General features: G+C 35.4%; 1 protein-coding gene across 1 annotated transcript in view; it reads right to left on the minus strand.

The window, feature by feature from the left end:
• Positions 1 to 13,646, minus strand: part of LOC110445211 (oxysterol-binding protein-related protein 9-like) — a 34,466-nt gene that overhangs the window by 19,422 nt on the left and 1,398 nt on the right. The window contains exons 2-9 of the mRNA XM_021489718.1: positions 12,929 to 12,979; positions 12,313 to 12,391; positions 10,902 to 10,978; positions 8,383 to 8,478; positions 7,828 to 7,905; positions 7,212 to 7,262; positions 5,726 to 5,813; positions 2,638 to 2,757 (exon numbers count right to left, since the gene is read on the minus strand). Of these exons, the coding sequence (XP_021345393.1) occupies positions 2,638 to 2,757; positions 5,726 to 5,813; positions 7,212 to 7,262; positions 7,828 to 7,905; positions 8,383 to 8,478; positions 10,902 to 10,978; positions 12,313 to 12,391; positions 12,929 to 12,979 (640 nt within the window). The remainder of the gene's footprint in view (positions 1 to 2,637; positions 2,758 to 5,725; positions 5,814 to 7,211; positions 7,263 to 7,827; positions 7,906 to 8,382; positions 8,479 to 10,901; positions 10,979 to 12,312; positions 12,392 to 12,928; positions 12,980 to 13,646) is intronic.

The following is a 13,646-nucleotide window of genomic DNA, read 5'->3' on the forward strand; positions in this document are numbered from 1 at the left end:
CATACCACTAACTACAACTGTCATACCACTAACTATAACTGTCATACCACTAACTACAACTGTCATACCACTAACTGTAACTGTCATACCACTAACTGTAACTGCCATACCACTAACTACAACTGTCAAACCACTAACTATAACTGTCATACCACTAACTGCCATACCACTAACTACAACTGTCATACCACTAACTACAACTGTCATACCACTAACTTTAACTGTCATACCACTAACTACAACTGTCATACCACTAACTGTAACTGCCATACCACTAACTACAACTGTCATACCACTAACTATAACTGTCATACCACTAACTACAACTGTCATACCACTAACTGTAACTGTCATACCACTAACTGTAACTGCCATACCACTAACTACAACTGTCAAACCACTAACTATAACTGTCATACCACTAACTATAACTGTCATACCACTAACTACAACTGTCATACCACTAACTTTAACTGTCATACCACTAACTACAACTGTCATACCACTAACTGTAACTGCCATACCACTAACTACAACTGTCATACCACTAACTATAACTGTCATACCACTAACTACAACTGTCATACCACTAACTGTAACTGTCATACCACTAACTGTAACTGCCATACCACTAACTACAACTGTCATACCACTAACTATAACTGTCATACCACTAACTACAACTGTCATACTACTAACTATAACTGTCATACCACTAACTGTAACTGCCATACTACTAACTATAACTGTCATAACACTAACAAAACTTGTCATTCTGCAAATTATAATTTTCATACAACTGATAGTCGTTCTGCTATCTATAACTGTTATTCCACTAAATATAACTGTCATACCACAAACGTTAACTGTCATTCTGCTTACTATAACTGTCATTCTGCAAACTATAACTGTCATTCTGCTTACTATAACTGTCATTCTGCTTACTATATAAATGTCATTCTGCTAACTATAACTGTTATTCTGCTTACTATAACTGTCATTCTGCTTACTATAACTGTCATTCTGCTAACTATAACTGTCATTCTGCTAACTATAACTGGTCATTCTGCTAACTATAATTGTCATTCTGCTAATTATAACTGTTCATTCTGCTAACTATAACTGTCATTCTGCTAACTATAACTGTCATTCTGCTAACTATAACTCATTCTGCTAACTATTACTCATTCTGCTAACTATAACTGTTCATTCTGCTTACTATAACTCATTCTGCTAACTATAACTGTCATTTTGCTAACTATAACTCATTCTGCTAACTATAACTGTCATTCTGCAAACTATAACTCATTCTGCTAACTATAACTGTCATTCTGCTAACTATAACTGTTATTTTGCTAACTGCAAAGAAGGCAATGGCAGGTCTAAAAGTGAGCTTGACGAAAAAGGTATGTCTACATGAAAAAAAATAAAAACATGACTAAAATATTTCGAAAAACCTTACTTTCAGTGAATATTTTCTGGCAACATTTTAGACAAGAGACTTATTTGTAAATGTGGGGAAAGTTTCTTAACCACCTTCTTTACCACCTACCTAGTAGGTAAAGCAACTACATACTAAGGTGATACATCAGATTCTCAAGTACGTTTAGAAGACCAGAATATGTGCTGTGAAACCTATGGAGAATTGACCCGAGGAACATATTGTAAAATATATTGATATTGCTACCAGGTATATGAACTTATATGATGAATAATGAGTTTCGAGACATGAAGAGAATGGAAAATATCAAAGTGCACATTGTACGTACATGACAATCAAGGGGAATATCTTTTGTATATCTCTGGTGACGGGTGCATTTGTCGAGGGTACTGATTAAGTGTTGTGTGAATGGGGGAAGGGTGTGAGAGTCATAACCCTTGAGAGAGAGGTGTTTGTGAATGAAGTGAAGATGTGCAATGTAATCCCTGACAATAGGTTTTGCAGGAGATAACAGTGAATGGAGACTAGATGTAAGAGGTCTCCCCTACCGTGAGAGTAGTAGTTGTCAATTAAGGGGTTATGGTGACTGGAGAGCATGTGTGGGAGTTATATGTATCGAGAGAGACAGGAAAAAAGGGTGTGACAAATATTCCCCCTGAAAGTCATGTGATTGTAGAGGCTTAGTGTTATGACTGGAGAAGAGAGGGGTGTGAGACGTACCCCCTGTGAGAAGTGTTTGTAGAGGTTAAGTGTTGTGAGTGGAGAAGAGACGGGTGTGTGAGACGTACCCCCTGTGAGAAGTGTTTGTAGAGGGTAAGTGTTATGACTGGAGAAGAGTGGAGGGTCTGAGACATAACCCCCTGTGAGAAGTGTTTGTAGAGGGTAAGTGTTGTGAGTGGAGAAGAGAGGGGAGGGGTGTGAGACACACCCCCTGTGAGAAGTGTTTGTAGAGGGTAAGTGTTGTGACTGGAGAAGAGAGGAGTGTGAGACGTACCCCCTGTGAGAAGTGTTTGTAGAGGGTAAGTGTTGTGAGTGGAGAAGAGAGGGGTGTGAGACATACCCCCTGTGAGAAGTGTTTGTAGAGGATAAGTGTTGTGAGTGGAGAAGAGACGGGTGTGTGAGATGTACCCCCTGTGAGAAGTGTTTGTAGAGGGTAAGTGTTGTGACTGGAGAAGAGAGGGGGGTCTGAGACATACCCCCTGTGAGAGGAGTGCTGGTAGAGGAGCCAGGCGGAGGTAGAGAGGAGTTGAGGTCTAGGCTCTCTGCGGACAGGGAGGCAGGAATCCCACTATAAAGTGAATTAGCCCTCTGGCCTGCTGCAAACAAACACAACTTGGCACGTCTAATAAACATTATAAATGTAAAAGTGGAAATTCTCCTATTTGAACATGTTCTTATTGTGACCTTTTCACCACCACAAACAAGAATGGACTCACCCCCATAAATGCATGGTAGAGTCTACTAAAGTGACCTAGGAGTGAAAGGGTTAAAGCTGATCGCTGTGAGGAAATTTTAGCAATGGTTCTAAGTATATATAGAATATATACACAGTGTATATCATCTATATGATCTATTAATCAATATTTGACTGATGATATTTTTCATACTAATTTACTCGATGCTAAAACACGAGCATTTCAACACTAGAAAAAATTCCACTTTTACAATATGAATGTTATGTTGGATTTCTTTCATTGATGACGTTTGCTTATACTCATTCACCCCTGAAGACACATTTCAACTCTTCCAATTCAAAGGTTGGAATAGTTCATTATGAAATTTCAGGGGTGAATGAGTTAATATATTGTTTCATTATTCCACCTTGATAATGGAATAGAAATTGTCACTTAATTTTTTCACTGATTCAGGTACTTAACAAAGCTTAAAAAGGTTACATATCACCTAATTATCAGCACCAGTTTTACTGTTCAAAATTCAATAATATACATACCGGTATTTGAAATGTATAATATAGTATAACTAGTATATACTGTCTACAGGGAAACTTTTGTTTAGTCAAACTTTCGCCTTTCACTGGTGGAATCAATTTTTTGCGGAGTGTTGATTTTGCCTAGAGGTGTCACGATTCACTGCGATGCACTTGTACTGCGATTATTTATGTTCGATTCGATTCACGATATATTTTTCCGGATTTTCGATGCGTCACGATCCAAATATTATTGTATGCCGCTTCAGCCAAAATGACTATGAGATGTTCAATTGCATTGGCTGATCTCTAAACCCTCAACCAATTGGCTGCGAGGATGCAATTTTCACAAAGCATTCATAACAAAAATGGCGGACTGCCGTAAGGAAATTAAAATTTGTGATACTCCGGCAAGCTTCAAACCAAAAGTGTGGAAACACTGTGGGTTTGCGTGTATCGACGGCTTATATATCTCATTTTGTTTATATTTTAAAATGAAGGTGTATCGAATCGAAATAATCGAATCGTGGTACAAATATCGAGATACGTATCGAATTGTGGGTAAAGTGTATCGTGACAACTCTAATCTTGCCGTTATCATGTTATTACTATGTATAGTAAGTATGCTGTTTGATTAATTTCAATATTGTGAATTCCACTTTTATTATGTAGGGAGGAAAAGGCAAAGTTAAACTACAATGATAATTATACAGTAGTACATGTTTACACAGTTGATATGTGCAATATGCTAGGAATAAATATATGTAACCTTTAACAATGAATTCAAAGCTTTAATGAATTCATATAGGTATCAGTTCTTGTATAAAATAGGTGACATGATTCCCTCTAAATGTAAATTCTCAACGAAACAAATGTGAAAAATATCCAACATTTTTATATATATATAAAAATCTCAAAAAGGGAAGAATATGAAGTCGGGAAATCTTGCAAAAACCCCAAAAGCTGTATAAAATTAATCTAATATCATTATATATCAAAGACTTTGCCTAGCAAAAACACACTTCTAATGAAATTCTGGTGTTCTACAATTATTAACAGCTCAAGTTTAAACTCTAATGTAAAGAAACACAGCAAACATAATGAAGAAGAAAGCTATAGATTTCTACACGTTACAACATGTGACCTTACCCTGAGTGACGTCTAAACGTATGTCTAGTTATAAGTTAGTGTGACCTTACCCTGAGTGACGTCTAAACGTATGTCTAGTTATAAGTTAGTGTTACCCCTTCCATCCACTTTCCATACTTGCCATTGCTATCTTGTGAGCGTGTCGAAGGGCGCCCGGGGTATATCACACCACTGAAACAGCTTTTCCGGTGATGCAGTTCAACCCTGTGACCCACCCATTAGTTCAGCATCATTAACACACTCAGAGCTTTTCCAGTAATGTGCATATTACCTTGTGACCCAACCACTAGTTCAGCAACAATGAATGTGGTCAGTGGCTAATCAACAAGAAGAGGCAGTCCGGAAATCTCCTAAACAAGAATAATATATATTCCGTTTTTGGTTTGGATCAGTACGGTTTGTTGATTAGTCACTCCAATGTAATTTGCATAATCTACAAAATGGTGTTGCTTAGGTGGAAACATTTGAACAAATGAAAACCAAGGACTCTACTTACGGAATGTAGCAACTGTTGGTAACAATAAATAACCCATTTATCGATATATGTGAGGTATGTGTTGTATCGTAGTAGATTTTTGTTGTCAGCACCTCATAATTCTCCGATACCAAGCGGTGTTGGAGAATTCCTTGTTTTCTTATAGGATTGCACTCTGGCCCCTGACACTAGACATTTATCTGTCAAAATGTCTAAGTCTGCTGTCAGGGCGTGAGGAAACTCGGCTACCTCCAAACCCCTTGGTACCGTTTAAGGCTAGCTCCAGGTGGTGTGATAAGAATTGATACACAAGGAGGACCCAAGGGAGTTCCCAAGACCAAGTATCAGGATGAGACTTCTCAGAGGGGGGCGGGGGGAGAGTGTAAAATCCAATGAATAAGAGAGGAAAATACTGCCTTAGTGGCAAGCTAGCTTTTCTCGCTTTACAGTATAACCCTAGGGCGTGCTCACTAGTTCAGCAATGTCAAGCGTGGTCAGGACTTTTCTGGCTTTACAGTACAACCCTAGGGCATGCTCACTAGTTCAGCAATGTCAAGCGTGATCAGAGCTTTTCAAGCTTTGCCGTATAACCCCGGACCCACTCACTAGTTCAGCAACACAAAGCATGCATGGTCAGTGACTGGATGGGTGGCTGCCCACATGTTACAGTGCAACACCATCCTAAGGAATACCTCCACCTGTTTCTAGTTGTTAAGGGTTATTAGTAGAATACCTCTCCGACCGAAATGGTCAAAATCAGCACCTGTGGTGAGAACTGGCTCATGCATTGTCCCATTCATCACTGGACCCTTCAAACTTTCCTGTCAAATAAATAAATTAATCAATCAGTATTTTTGAAACTCTCTGGAACTTAGAGATTACAAATATTATTGATTTATAAGAAACTTTAAATTACAAATTTGATATAGTATAGCTTATACTTGGCTTACCCTATTTTAAGTAACTAAAATTATCATATTTTTCCATAAATAATATTGAATTTGATTTCAATGTTAACAAGTGCTATTTTTTTATATTACGTACCCTTATAATATATAAACAAGTTTCCAAAGTGGAACCAAGGCTAATCCAAACACAGGACAGGATATCATAACTGTTACAATAAAATGGCATATCTTTTTGCAGTAAGAGAAAAACAGCTCAAAAATTGCACCCGTCCATTACATGAAAGAGTTTCATTTATGGGTAATTAGCTATCAGCCAATGAAATTCCTTTGTAGCCATATTGGATTATTTCATTACAATTACCGAAGTGCTATAACTCGTATACAGTCAGGTTCAAGTTTCCTCGTTACCACAGTTTTATGATTGATTTATAGTTAGGTTAAGTTTCCCATTACCACAGTGTTATAACTGATATATAGTTAGGTTAAGTTTCCCACTACCACAGTGTTATAACTGATATACAATCAGGTTAAATTTTCCCATTACCACAGTGTTATAACTGATATATAGTTAGGTTAAGTTTCCCACTACCACAGTGTTATAACTGATATACAATCAGGTTAAATTTTCCCATTACCACAGTGTTATAACTGATATACAATCAGGTTAAAGTTTCCCATTACCACAGTGTTACAACTGATATACAATCAGGTTAAAGTTTCCCATTACCACAGTGTTATAACTTGTATAGTCAGGTTATAGTTTCCCATTACCACAGTGTTATAACTGGTATACAGTCAGGTTAAAGTTTCCCATTACCACAGTGTCATAACTGGTATAGTCAGGTTAAATTTTCCTCATTACCACAGTGTCATAACTGGTATAGTCAGGTTATAGTTTCCCCTTTACCACAGTGTCATAACTGGTATACAGTCAGGTTCAAGTTTCCCTTTACCACAGTGTCATAACTGGTATAGTCAGGTTATAGTTTCCCCTTTACCACAGTGTCATAACTGGTATACAGTCAGGTTAAAGTTTCCCCTTTACCACAGTGTCATAACTGGTATAAAGTTTCCCCTTTACCACAAAGCAGGTTAATATTACACAACTGTAAATCACTTTATTGTACATATTTCACATTTAAATCCAAATTAAACATTGAACATTATTAGGTTTTCGTTATTTTTACACAGAAACCTTGTATACAAACCAATTACTGTGATTTCCAGTTAAACTGATTATACGTGTTGTTAGTCCTCGCTACAAATGTTTCAAAAAACAAATACCTCGTCTTTATTTTCTGGTGGGCCTACCTTCGCTATCTGCAGCATCATGATGGCATGCTTTATAGCTTCTATCATTGCCTGCAATCAGAAATCGCTGCGAATAACTCAAATCAAAACTCATTCAGTCTGAACAGACATATTTCAGAACGGCAGTGCATTTAGGGTAAATTTAATGCATCACAATAGTTTTTTTTCTTGAAATGACATCCAGAATAACTCAAATACATGTATTGAACACTATTAAAATATTTCTTTTTAACTTTTTAATTCATTCAATCTGTACATCTTCATTCTTAAAATATACATAATGTAGCTGTAATCATTTAATTAAAGAGATCCAAAATAATTATTGGTTTCTTGTATTGGCAATAAACGATACTGGTATTGACAAAATGGCCCTCCTGTAAGTTAAGTTACACGAGTGATTGACTCAAAGCTATTAATAACATTATTTGAAGCATACTGAAATTGTGGCAAAATGCTAAAAATGCAAGTTCACTTAGAATTGTCAATTTTTGTATATTGTGAACATGCAACAATGATGTTAAATATAAAACAAACTGTTGGGTCTATCTTTTTCCCAAAAATGAATTCAAACAGTACTGAATTTTAAGAATAAAAAAAAGGCTAGAACTGTCGATACCTCAGCAGTCACTTTAAGCACGTTATACTTTTCTTTGGCAGCCACATCTTCACAAGCATCAATCCTCGTCTGTAACGTCTGGATATAGAAAAAGTCTTTATTTGAGGCAAAAAACGATGTATTAAGGTCAAAGTGTGCAGATTAATTCTTCTTTTGCTATAATAGGAATTCAAATGCAGTATTTTAAAGATCAATTTAATAGCTGTAACCTTGATTTATTGAAACAAGTAAAATGTATCTACCCTAGTCCATTAAAGGTATAAAGAGTATCACTGTATAAGTTATAATCATTTATTGCTCTTCAGAGCTTCTTTGATTTTTTTTATTCATAATATGCAGAACAAAAGCAAACTATATAATTTACCTCAATATTTGTATTGGATTTTTTTTTTATAATCAAAATATATTTTTTTGTAATTTAGTCACAGATTATTTGTATGCTACATAATATATCAATTTTCTTTAAAAACATACTTAATATGTTCATCGTTTTCAAGGTTACTAAATTCATCTACAAATTTGAATCTGTTCCTCGTATGAAGCAGAAAACATTACCTGTACTTGGCCAATTAAAAGTTGTAAATAAGCATCAGTTTCGGCGAGTTTTCTGTCAAAATCGGCAGCTGTAGGGACAGTTTTTGGCTCATGTTTCTGAAAAAAAATTATACCTCAAACCTTTAATGACATCTAACAAGACGGCAATAATTACAACTCAAATACTTTTTAACGCCTTTGCAACAGCTGACGTCCTAAGAAGATTGTGTCCAGATATATTACGGCCAATCAACGGTCATTTAAAAGTGTCATCTCATTGAAATATTATAACCTGGACATAGTATCACAACACTCTGCCCAGTTTCATTATACTGACAAAGGGATAACCAAGGCCTGTATTCATGAAACCATTCTGATGCTCAAGCATGAATTTTGTGCTCAAGCCTCAATTCTTGTTTTAGTTATAAATCAATTTTTAAAATCTTACTTTTTCAATGATTTTAGAAAAAAAATGTAGGGACTTAAAGCCGAATACTTTTGTAATGTTTAGGGTTGACTTTTTGATTGTTTGACATGATTTAATTGAGTTACACATGAAAGCAGGTTTGAGCACAGAATCCATGCTTGAGCATGAAAACAGTTTCATGTATATAAACCCAATCCTTTCTTATATACATTTAAAACTGAACATCCAGTAAAAGGGAGTAAATAAATTCTAACAACTTTGTTTTGTCTTGGGTCAAGGGCCAGAGCACATAATCTTCCCTACTGGGCAAATGCTCAATACCAAGCAAGATAGATAATGCCAACTAAGGAAAGCGATGAACAGAAATATCCAAAATGCTGCAATGGGTGTATGTATCAGGTTTATTCTGGTCACTTGTGTGTCCCTCAGTAGAGGAAAGAAAATCCCTAATTTTGCAAAAGAGTTCCTCATTAGTTGCAGGGGGTAACAGCAGGTACTTTTCCCCTCAACTACTATTGTACCATCCTCGATATCCAGGGGTTATGCTCACTTTCGCTCTCTGCACCTCTGGAATATGTCATAGCAAACATGTAGACATGGGGCTAGCTATTTGATTGGTGTCAGGTAAAAAAAACTGACCAATCACTAGGCTGATACTTGTCCTTTAAAGAATACAAAGAAGCAATGCCCGACTTCAAAGCCTGTCATTTTTTACCGTAAAACGACCGCAAGATTCTTTTGATGTACATCAAAGGACCAACCTAGTCTTCTTGTCTTAACCACAAGGTGCTGCACCATTGAGCCTTTGATTTTGCTATGACGTATTCCAGGGGTGTAGAGAGCGAAAGTGAGCATAACCCCTGGATATCGAGGATGATGTTGTGCAAAAAATGAAACAGGACAGTTGGACATTCTCTTGAATTCTCTTGAAACTTTTCGTTCAACGAAATGAAACCATTAACACACAAAATTATACATACATGTTAATAAAATAAATCTACTGGTTTTTAATGTCTTTGTGTTATTAAAGCCTCTTAACTTTTTAATATTGGATGTTAGCTTGGAGAGACATTGTTGCCATTACGTTTTCACCTTGGAGTTCGATTTGGGGAATAAACAAGAGGCCCAGAGGGCCTGTATCGCTCACCTGTTATTTTTGTTACATGAAACTGACATATAGGTAACTTCAGACCAAATTTGGTAACTAGAACACAAGACATTTTAACATCTCTTAAACGCTTCTCAAGATATTATTGATTGAAATTTGAAATTGTAATTCTAAAGCTTTTAACCCACATTGACCTTTGACTCCGGCTAGCACTTAAAGTTGACATTTGACCTCATTACTGTAAGTGAGAAAAGATTTGCACTGCTGGTTTACATAACATACCCAAGTATAATGACTCTAGTCCAAACGGTTCTTAGGATATTGTTGTTTGAAGTTTTTAACATATTTGAGCCCTGTGACCTTGAAAGAAAGTCAAGGTCATTTTAATGAGGAAACTTTATAGCACTCCATCCCAGGTACCTATTGGCCAAATATTATGACCCTGGGCCTTATGGAATTTGAGAAGAAGATTGTTAAAGCTTTTAACCCATGTTGACATTTGACCCCCGACTAGCACTTAAAGTTGACCTTTGACCTCATTACTGTAAGTAAGAAAAAGATTTGCACTTCAGGTCTACATAGCATACCTAAGTATCATGTCTCTAGTCCAAATGGTTCTTAGGATATTGTTGTTTTAAGTTTTCAACATAATAATTTGAGCCCTGTGACCTTGAAAGTAGATCAAGGTCATTTTAATGAGGAAATTTTATAGCACACCATCCCAGGTACCTACTGGCCAAATATCATGACCCTATGTCCTCCAGTTTTTCAGAAGAAGTCATTTAAAAGAAAAAGTTGATGGACGAAAGATGAACGACGGACGCCACAGTACGGCATAAGCTCACATGGCCCTTCGGGCCAGGTGAGCTAAAAAATATAATGCATACCAATTTTTCTCATATGGACATTATGGTATCCTTGGATCTCGATTTTTGGGAATAAAAACATAGATTGCATATTGAACAATGTTGTCATAACATTTCTTTTTACAAAGTACACACTGACCTTGTGGGTATGAGAATGTCGAAGTATTGCATTCTCTAGGCCCTGTATCCACTTTTCACGTTCATCAGCATCTCGAGCTAAAGAGTTTTAAAACTTCATTTTAAGAGTTCAGGCGAAATTTAATACAATCATAAAGCATTTTTGTACACACAAAATTCTGTAAATCCAAATAAATATTCATGAAAACACAATAATTAATATTTTCATTTTGTTTGGAATTATTTTTTCAAAGATATACATCATTTTAAACAATTTACACTCATAGCATTTCAAAAATCTCTAGTGAGTTATGAATATCATATTCAATGAAAAAATAATAATTTAAATTACATCATCACAAAATCATTCAAAATGACAAATTAGACCAGTATGAGCAAAGGAAAACCCCTGATATCACAGCAACTGTTGACTTTAGTTATCAAGCCTGAATTGCTGGGATGTCAAAATACATATGGCTGTTACTATATACACAACAATTCAAAACTTTATGTTCAGTTCTTATGTTAAAATCAAACTTTTATCAAGAGACCATTCTTGGGAAATTACAAAAAAAGGTCTCTTAATGCATGTGGTCTCTTAAGGTCATTGGAGTGTATTGATAAACGGAAATAGGAAGTACATCCCTAGTTGAAAATCCAATGTAGGGAGACAGTATCACAATTTCCGCACATTCTAATGTTTAATATTAAACTGATGAATATTGTATGTCTGTTATTGACAGAACAGTGTGTTCTCTCAATATTAAAGTATTTCAAAGCAATCCAGGCATTAATTCAGTTGTTTTTTATCAATGAGTCACATGTGTCCATTTTTCTGTACTTCAGGAAACCGGCTACCTATTTCACTACTGTGAAGTTTTTCAAGAACGATAACTCTTACATGCAATTACTATGTGTATATGGTTTTATCATAAAATGTCAATTTTTAATTGTTTATAGATAATTAATTTTACACAATTTCAGCATTTATTAAATTGACATACATTAATGCAATACTAATCTATGTCAGTATCATTGTTATTGACATTATTTTGCAAAATATTGAAAATATTGTGTCTTTCATTTTTTTTTCAAAATTCACTCCTTTTTACATAAATTTCCTTTTAAAATCCTTAAAATTCTGACAACCTTTATTTTTTTTGTGGTAGAACATTTTCTTTAATTCAAAGCAATATAACTACAAAATTTGAAGAAATTCTACTGAGAAATGGTGACACAATCCTATTACCTTAATACAGTTTCATATCACAATGAAATTTCTAAAATGAGGAATATATCATAATACACTGGTCTCTTAACACAGGTGCATGTGGTCCCTTAATTACGTGGTTGCATGAGCAGGTTTGTAATACCAAATGGTAATCAACCATATGACAGCCTGAGTATGTGATAAATAGTTTTTGTTATCAAACCTTGAAAATGGAATGTTTTCTGGTCCACTGTTATGGTAAATGTACTGTCATCTTCATCATCAATTCCGATTACTGCTCCCTACAAAAACAGTTATTAGTAACAAACAGGTGCTAATTAGATAATGATCACCTGAGCTACGCTGTAGTACAATTGATTTTCGTTGTTATTCGTGAAGATTTGGCTGAATTTGCTTTTGGTACTGTCCCTCAGACCTCTAGGGCTGGAACTACCTCTTGGGTATATAATTCATGCTTCATCATTTCATTAAAATCTGTTCAGCAATTTTTGAGTATAAGTCAAAAATGCAAAAAAAATGTTTAAGGTTGGACATCAGACTTTGTCTCAGATGACCTAAATAAAGCAATAAATAATCTATTTGAAAAATCAAACTTTCAACCAATTGAAAATTACTAGGTTACTTTTTCAAACAATATGTAGCTAGCTTATTAGTAGCTTACTCAAATGTGAAAAAAAGAAAGACATCTTTGATCTATAAATTAAAATACACAAGTGACGTTTGTCATGAATAAATGAAAGATGTACTGATTGATGTCTTTTTATCAATACCACATGTACAGTTCCCTAATCACTGTGAGAGTGGAATTTAGATCAGACCTTGAGTCTCACACAGCCTCGTCTGGCTCCACGCATCATCTTCTCTTTTGACTGAAACATAAATAAAATACTATATTCAGGTACACATACTGGTATACGTAATGACAACACATTAATTAGTATTTGCGATACAGACATTCCAATTAAGTGCTAATATTACGTTTACAGTGATTAACCACAAAGTGTTGCAGAAAAGCTTTAACTTGTTACCATTTCTAATACATTCATAACTTTCCAACCATCCATAATAAGTCAGGGATAGATTAAGAATCACCAAATCGATACATGTGCAAGAAGAAAGGAAAAATGCATCAGCAGTCTGTGACATTAACTATTTTCCTTACTAGTCATTTGGACTAGTGAACCCATAATTTTAATAGTCCAACTGTGAATTTTCTAGTCCAAATTACAGACTGGTCTTTTTTACAGCATGAAGTGTAAATTGTGATCTAAATTGGAAAATTATTAGAAATCGAAACAAAATGTCTCTCAATAATTAACTTAAGAAACGGAGCACGGAACGTGATTGCCAATTATCTCTAATACAGTATTACTGTTGTTTCCATCGAGCCTTTGAGCACTTAGCCAGAACCGTAAATTTTTCTTTCTTGTTGGAGCAATTTTTTCAGTCTGTTCACGGACAGGCTTAGCTGGTTTTGAACCTTTCCTCCAACTTAGCAACATCGCCATGGTTGGTTTCACGTGGTTATAAACAGGA

This window comes from Mizuhopecten yessoensis, unplaced genomic scaffold (assembly GCF_002113885.1).
Source record: "Mizuhopecten yessoensis strain PY_sf001 unplaced genomic scaffold, ASM211388v2 scaffold2111, whole genome shotgun sequence".
NCBI classification, from domain to species: domain Eukaryota; kingdom Metazoa; phylum Mollusca; class Bivalvia; order Pectinida; family Pectinidae; genus Mizuhopecten; species Mizuhopecten yessoensis.